The following is an 8,560-nucleotide window of genomic DNA, read 5'->3' as shown; positions in this document are numbered from 1 at the left end:
TCACCTCCTGCTGTGCAGCCCGGTTCCTAACAGGCTGTGGACTGGTACTGGTCCTTGGCCCAGGGGTTGGGGACCCCTGCTTTAGAAAACAGAAACCACTTGTCAGTATTCCTTTAAAAGTGCAATTACCTTCTTTGTCATTTGATCGTAAGCTCTGAGATGCTGTTTCCAACCCACACAGCTTAAATGAAACCACGAGAGGAAAGGGAAGAAGGTGCTTTGGAGGGTGGATTCAGTAGGACACAAGGAGCACAGGAAGCTGTACACTTTTGATAACATTAATTCAAAAAGTATATTCATCTGAGTTTCTCAATAAACCCTTTGAGACAAAAGGCTTTAGTGTTGATTTAGATGAATGTTAAAGCGTTTTTTTTCTGAAATTAGATTATGGGGTAAGCCAAGCCAGACTATCTCTGCAGGTGATATAAGCTGTAATTATTTGGGAAGATTTCAATCACTGTTTTAGAACTGATACCTAAGGCTTTCTTCTCCCCTGTTCTTTTTGTGGGCTTTTAAAAGAGATATTTTGTGGGGAGATGCTTTAGGCAGGACATACAAGCTTTTGAAAGATAAAGGTACAATTATCATTAGAATAAAAAGCCCATTAAAAGAAGAGTCTCAAACAGAAAGGTTTTCTACATATATTTGACTATGCATTGTTTTCATAAAGGTTGAGAAAGAAAGAAAAGAAGTTCCTATAATATCTGTAAGATTACCCTCACATTAGCCCACAAGAGGGATAAAATAAAGGGCTGAGATGAGGGGTGTTCAGATACTTCTCAATGGAGAATAGTCTAGTGCCAAATCCATAATTAACTTTTTACTAATAACCTCTTTCTTGGCCTATATGAAATGGAATGGCAGCTTCAATCCTTGGGGCCATCACTATTCCCTTCCCCTTAAAAAGCCCTGGAATTTTGTGCACCTCTATGTAATGAAATATCCATTCACCAAAATATGTTTGTGTGACAATGCAATTATTCCTTCCACTTAGCACCCTAATTGTAGTATGCTCTACTTATACTGAATTTATGTGTCTACTACGTGCCAGGCGTTGGGCTGGGCACTAGGGATTCTTATGACACTATTGCCAATTTTGGAAATAGAATTAAGTAAGAAAACAGTGTTTTGGTGAGGGACTCTTGAATGGATATTGTGAAGCTTCAGGGATGTGACGGAGTATAGCTTGTACTCAGTCTATGGAAATAATTACCAGTTACCCTAAAAAGAAATTCACTAAGCACCAAAAATGTTAAGTTTATTTGGTGTAAACTGTATGGTTTAAAATTGCAGGGAAACCAAAAATCAATCCCAAATGAAAAGCAACATTTCAGCATAGGCGCCACTCTAGGTTTTAATTTAAGTCAGCCCAGAGCCTAGACAGAGGTCTCATGAATGAAAATTGTCATCTCTGAGTCTTAATTCGCTACTGAGAACCAAAGCACAAGATGTCCCCTAAAATTCCACCCAAATCAGGAGGGACCCTAGCTTTTGCCCCTGGGGAAGGGCGGACCATGAAGTCCATCTCTCCTATCTCCAAACCCAAAGCTGTTCAGCAGCGATATTCTTGCCTAAACCTTTCTTTGTTACCAAGACAGTTTTAAGATCAAAGGGGCATCAAGGTAAGCCATGGCTTGTTGGCCGTGGCAGGGTGCCCATGATGAATTTCCAGGTAAGGGTAGGCCTTTTTCCGTGGTTATTTGGGAAATCTGCCTTGGAAACAGAGCCAGAAAGTAAATTTTAACAACTCTACTGCATTCCACCAAATGAGGTTTATCTACAGGTGGGTCAAAACAGGTATAAATTAGCATATAACAGAAAAAACAGCATTGTGAGGTGGTTAGGATCATGGACTGACCTGAGGTGCCAAACTGCCAGGTTTTGAATCTCAGTTTCACCACTTATGAGCTGTGTGACCTTGGGCAAGTTACTAACCTCTCCAAACCTCAGATCTCTCATCTGTAAAATGGAGCTTTTAATGGTGCCTACCGCAAAAGTTTTGTCTGGGGATTGAATTAGCTAAGATTTATAAAGTGCTTAGAATAGTGTCTGACACTTAGTAAGTTCCATGTTTAAAAAAACCAGAAACTTTGGGAAAAGTGCTCTTTAAGGTTTGTGGAGTAGTTTATACTGCTTAAGCATTCAGGCATATTCTCATCCTAATTAAGTTTAGAATCTGGATCATAAAGTATAACAAACCCAAGGAAGCCTTGGGATTAAGTCAGTTTCAGAAAAACTTCCAGGTCCGACCAGGCAAGATCTTCAGCTACCTACAGCCCTATCACTGCTCCAAAATGCCCTAATATAAACCCTGGTCTCCAGGGCCAATCTAAGGATAAAACAGCTGGGGAGGGAGCAAAGGGTAGGCACAGGGAAAAGGGAACCAGTTACTTTCCTAAATTTTTTTCTGTGCTCTAGTCATGACATCTGTGTAGCATTAATCCTGTCCCACATATTCATGATCTGATTCCAAAACTTTGCAACTGGACTCCCAGAATTAACAGAGAATGACTGAATGACAAGAGGCCAGGGAAGCTGCCAGTTTATCAAATTTACCAACCGACAGATACATTTTCATCATTTGTTCTATGCAAGGCACTGTGCTAAATGCTTTGGTCCTCAACAAGAACAAGGTAATATAACCACAATTTACACCTGCTGTTATTTACATTGATCATCTCCTTTCCAATTCAGGTAAGTTCATAGGCCTCAATCAATACAAACGCTTTCAAGAAATCCTACTTTATGATTAGAATAAATATTGAGTCTGTGGAGCTCAATCATCTTACGGCTAAATAAGAGAAGCTAAACTGTAGAACTAATGGAAGTTATATGGCTACATCTCTAGCCCAGTTTACATGGTGGATCTCTGTCCAGCCTCATCAAGGGTGATGTTTCTTTTCCTTGCTGCTGCTTCACTGTTTAACTCTGAATCTGATTTGTCCATATTGCCAAAGTTCACTGCCATGGAACCTTCCATTCCCTCTGGAGCGCCTCCGTTTGGCTGAAGAAGGACAGAATTTGGTTCTTTAGGACGTTTCCATTGTGGTCTGGTGACTATCCAAAAAATGAGAGCCCCAAACACCAGAATCAGAAGGCCGAGGGTATTTGTGAAAACACCTTCTGGTGGGAATGTACTGTATGCAGGATTTTTCCTACAAAAAAAGGAGAGAGTGTGTCCAATTACAAATAGGGTGATACACCAAGGGGGGAAAGCTAGGGGTGGTGGTGGTGGGATGAATTGGGAGATTGGGATTGACATATATACACTAATATGTATAAAATAGGTAACTAATAAGAAACTGCTGTATAAAAAAAAATTAAATTTAAAAAAATTAGCGTGATACAGCAACATGCCAAACAGTCTTGAATTTATCTGCTCAAAATGCACACTGGTACAGCTTCAATGTAAATTCCCTTAAAGCTTGACATGAAGAAGAAATTTAAGATATGCTATAATTCACTCAATGGATTAGTATGAAATTGTTAAAAATCATAAGTATGAAAATAATATAGCATCTAAAACACCTGTATCACTTAAAATTTAAAAAATGATACAAAAATGTAGGTATATCATAATTACAGTTAATATAAAAACATACACATCAAAACGATTGAAAGGGCATGCATAACTTCAATAGTTGTTTTGTAAGAGTAGTACAATTTGTTGGACTGTTTGGTTTTTCTTCCAAGCATTATTAATGTTATATCACATGTATAATATAATACATTTTTTAAAATAAATATTTAAATTTTTTATTTTCAACATTTAAAAAATTTTGTTACATTTATATTATATTTGTCCAATGAACAAGTATTTAACATTTTGTAGCTTAAGAATTGCAATTAGGAAAACTATGCAACTTACAGGGAAAAAATCAGTTTCTCCGTCACTCCCATAAGTACTGTTGCAATCACTGTTCCAAAGACGAGAAGTCCAGAATAAACATGTATGGGCATGAGAAGTGCTCGGAGAGAAAGTGGAGCCCAAGGAAGCAGAAAGACCAAAAAACCTAGGAGAAGCTAAACATCAAAAAGTACAAAAGTTATCAATTAACTGTAAGTTTTAACTAATTTTAAAATTATTATAGAAGCAATATGTACAAAATGAGAAAACATTTCATATAGAACCAAGGGCATAAAATGAAGTTTCCCCATTCCAGGTCCACTTCCTCTCTCGAGTATCCTTCCAGAAAATTTCTATGACTAAACAAGCGTATGTGTGTGTGTGCACATGTGTGTTTAAAGAGAGAGTAAGTCAGACATAGAAAACAAACTTATGGTTACCAAAGGGATGAATTAGGAGGTAGGGATTAAAATATACACACTACTGTATAAACAGCACAGATAAACAACAAGGGCCTACCATATAGCACAGGGAACTATACTCAATACCTTCTAATAACCTATAATGGAAAAGAATCTAAAAAAGAATATATATACGTGTGTGTATGTGTATATATATATATATATAGTGTGTGTGTATATATACATACATATATATATAAAAAACTGAATCACCTTGCTGTACACCTGAAACTAACACATTGTAAATCAACTATATTTCAATAAATTTTTTTAAAAAAGAGAGTGAGAGGGACAGTTTTTTAAAGTACAAGTTTATCTTGGAGATCTTTTCATATCGATGCATGTATCTAGTTTATTCTTTTTAATGGCTGACATTCTAAGACTGTACCAAATTATTCAGTTCCCTATTAATGGACATTTCTGTTTCTAGTTTTTTGCTATCATTCACAAGGCTACAGTGAATATTCTGATACTTTTTTTTTTTATCAATTTCCTTAAGGTTGCCAAGTAGGAAGGGAAGTGAAAGATTTTTAAGTCACTAAATCCAAATACAATAGAACACATTTATTCAGTTCAACCTAAAAAACTATGTGGAAAAAACCGGGCAATTTTGTTTTATGAGGAAGAAATGAGTTCTGCAGAAAATTCTCTCCATTTCCTTGATAATTAAATCCCTAGTGGGATACTTCTCTGCAGAGAAGACAGCAAGATTATTATGTAAACTAAAGTCTGTTAATGCTTTCACAGTTTTGGTTTGTTGCCCCAGACCCCTGCCCATTAAGTAATCTCTTCTCCAGAAAATAAAGACGACTCAGTGACCATTGAGTTACTGAGTTTAAAGGGACTTTTTTTTAGGTATCTCTTTGGTATCTACCACTCTAACAAAACAACCATGAGAATGAGGTGAAACACTAGCATCACTGTTCATTTTTGCTGATTGATATCAAAGGACTAAGGGGGGACAGAGAGGAATGAAGGCAGAAGGGGTGTGATGCCCTAAAATACATTTAGAATCAGATTAAAGGCAACAGTAATGAATGGAAAGTAACTGAAAATGCATGCAATAGGCTGGTTTGCATATTTTATTGTCCATTAATACCACAAATGCCTGAGTACATTAGAAATGGTTCAGAGGCCCCTTTGGTGGTTCAGTGTTCCTAATTCTCCTTCAGTGATCTTTAGTGATTCTTTTAGTATCAAAGGGTAAGCATCCTGATGTACAGGTTGTGCTTTCTATACAAAAATGGGGCTCAGGTGAGTGACTGTCAGGGATTTAGCACAAATACATTTCTATGAGTAAGTCACCATATCTTTTCTGTGACTTACCCATGTAAATATATATTTTATTCCATATTCCTGTTATCCTGCCTCTTCTATTCCTAAGATTCTTATTGTTTTGAATGATTCTTACTGTTTTCTCTTATTTCTTTCAGGATTTATCATGTGTGTCTCTTGTAATCCCATAAAGCTTAAAGATCTAAGTAGATGGGACATCAGAAATTTGCATACAGGACCCCAGGACGATTTAACTCTCCTAAATCTTACTTTCCCCATGAAAACATTTTTTTTTCAACAACAGAAAATTACTTTTAAAAGGAAAGGAAAAAATTATAGAACACTTAACTTTGATTAAAAGTGTTCCAAATTATGCAAATGTATAATAACTTATAAAAAGTTAAAATTTAGGGCTTCCCTGGTGGTGCAGTGGTTGGGAGTCTGCCTGCCGATGCAGGGGACGCAGGTTTGTGCCCCAGTCCGGGAGGATCCCGCGTGCCTTGGAGCGGCTGGGCCCGTGAGCCATGGCCGCTGAGCCTACGCGTCCGGAGCCTGTGCTCCGCAATGGGAGGGGCCACAGCAGTGAGAGGCCCGCGTACCACAAAAAAAAAAAAAAAAAAAAAAAAAAAAATTTAAAAAAGTTAAAATTTATATTAATCATTCTTTATTTCCTTTTAACCATCTTAGCCTTACTATCTTACAAGTAATATGGCAACTTAAATCCTAGTGGACTGAATATTACAAAATCCTTAAGTCCCTTTAAGTCAGTGTTTCTTGAAATGTTGTTCATAGAAGACCTGTATCGGAATCTCTTAAAGAGATCCCTGTGCCACATCCAAATATGCTAAATCAGAATTTCTGGAAGTAGGGTTTAGGAATCTGCATTTTGATGGAATGCCAGGGTGATTCTTATTACATGTTGCAGTCTGAAGACCACTGCTTTTGATTCACTCAAATTATTTCAGAGATATGGGTTAAGTACATTCTGGAAAATCCCTAAAAGTGAAGGCAGTTGACTGTTACCGTCAGTCTACAAACACTTATTAAGTGCAAACGAAGTGCTCCAGAGTTTAGGAACCATCACCTACAGAAAACTGTTCTTCACCACTATGGAGTTCTTAGGAGAGCTAAAGAAAAGTAAAATCTCATTTAAAAAGTTATTATTTAGATATGAAAGTGAAGATGTAGTATGATTCTAATTATGCTTAAAATTTTTTCTTAACTATATATTCATGGGCATAATAAGAGCCTAAAGGAAATAAACCAAAATATGATATCTCTAGATTATGGCACTATCAGTGATTTGAGGATTTTTCTTTCCATTTTTCTGATTTTATAAAATTTTAAATAAATGTATATTACTTTTTTATAATTAGAAATAGACAATGAAAGTTTACTTTTAAAGTTCCTGTGCTAGCTATCTGGGCTTTTCTCAGTTAATTATTATTGTCCTTTAAAGATACAAATGTATTTTACTATGCTAGTTTTATCTCACTTTATGAAACAGATGAGTTTTTTTAAAAAAGATATGTGTAAACTTGTAGACATAATAAAAGCTTTTATTTGCAAAAGTCATTAATGAGACCAGGAAACATCTGCTTAGCTAGCTTTTGTATTAGGTATGATTTGCTTTTTTTTAAGGGTAGAGGTGTATTTAATGAGAATCAAGTGATTTACAGATTATTATATGGAGGCTCCTCCCATCTCCTCTTCATTTTTCTGCTATTGTATACACAGCCAGCAGGGATTCAACCAACTGCTGATGGAAAATATTTTTTTTAATTTCCAGAAAGTTCCAAAAAAGCAAAATTTGAATTTGCCAGGCAATTTTTTACATAGCATTTACATTGTATTAGGTATTACAAGTAAACTTGAGATGATTTAAAGTGTACAGGAGGATATGCATGGGTTATATGCAAATACTACACCATTTTATATAAGGGACTTGAGCATCCACAGATTTTGGTATCCATGGGGGTCCTGGAACCAATCCCTCGCGGATACTGAAGGATAACTATATTCACTCATTCCTTCATTTAAAGCACGTATTTCTGGGCCGCATCCCTAGAGTTTCTGACTCAGTAGGTCGGGAGTGGAGCCTAAGAATCTATTTCTAACTCCCCTGATAATGCTAATGCTGCTGTCCTAGGGACCACTCTTTGAGAAGCTCTGTCTTAGGTTATTTGCAAGTTGTGTTTTTCAAACATAACGGCATGTTTCTTCTAGGGGTAAAAACATCTAATCAGAACCAACTAGAATATGTCCATAGTTTTTTGTAAAAAGAAATGACAGACATTCAAATTGAAGTCTCCTGTCAATATCCTACATTTTCTGGCTGCACTGTCTTTCATCAAGTCCACCTGGCAATACCTCAACCTGGCTCAGACATCTTCAGGACTACCCCTGGTATGCTAGGTCCCACTGGAGTAAACCATGCAGTCAAGGGGACGAGCATCGCTATAAATTCATGGTTATGATGCTCGTGGCTATAAGCGCTTCAGTGCTGCTCAACAATCCTTCTACTGTCTGATTTATCAACTGGTCCTCCATGTTTCTCCCATGCGCAAACCTCTGGCTCTCTTGCGTGCCTCCCCACTATTGGCAGATGATCCTACTACCACCTCATGGGAAAACAGAGGCAACTTCAGAGAAGAGCCTCAATTTTCTGCCACCAAACTAAACAAACCAAAAAACCATCCCAAGCGGACAATTCCTTTCCTCCTTCAATTGCAATGGAGTTGGTGTCCTCCAATTTTCCAGGAGTCTCCACAACCTACTTCTTGAAGACATAGCTATAAATTATTGCATCTCTCCAGTATTCACTACCTTTCCTTCTCTATGGTGCTATCCAGTGAGCATTTTAACATGCCCAAGCCTCTCACAACAAAATGAAGTAAAAAAGAAAGCACCCAAGCACCTGCCTTGACTCTTGTCTCTGACCAGTTACCACCCTCTCTTTCTCTTCCCCTTCTTACCC

The 8,560-nt window shown here is 37.1% G+C and overlaps 1 protein-coding gene across 1 annotated transcript in view; it reads right to left on the bottom strand.

The window, feature by feature from the left end:
• Positions 1-2,078: 2,078 nt before the first annotated feature.
• The window catches only part of CYBRD1 (cytochrome b reductase 1), a 31,301-nt gene continuing 24,819 nt past the window's right edge, over positions 2,079-8,560 (bottom strand). Inside the window, exons 3-4 of the mRNA XM_007110499.3 lie at positions 3,869-4,023; positions 2,079-3,155 (exon numbers count right to left, since the gene is read on the bottom strand). Of these exons, the coding sequence (XP_007110561.1) occupies positions 2,855-3,155; positions 3,869-4,023 (456 nt within the window). The 3' untranslated portion in view covers positions 2,079-2,854. The remainder of the gene's footprint in view (positions 3,156-3,868; positions 4,024-8,560) is intronic.

This window comes from Physeter macrocephalus, chromosome 2 (assembly GCF_002837175.3).
Source record: "Physeter macrocephalus isolate SW-GA chromosome 2, ASM283717v5, whole genome shotgun sequence".
NCBI lineage: Eukaryota > Metazoa > Chordata > Mammalia > Artiodactyla > Physeteridae > Physeter > Physeter macrocephalus.
This window is presented reverse-complemented; position numbering and strand designations above follow the sequence as displayed.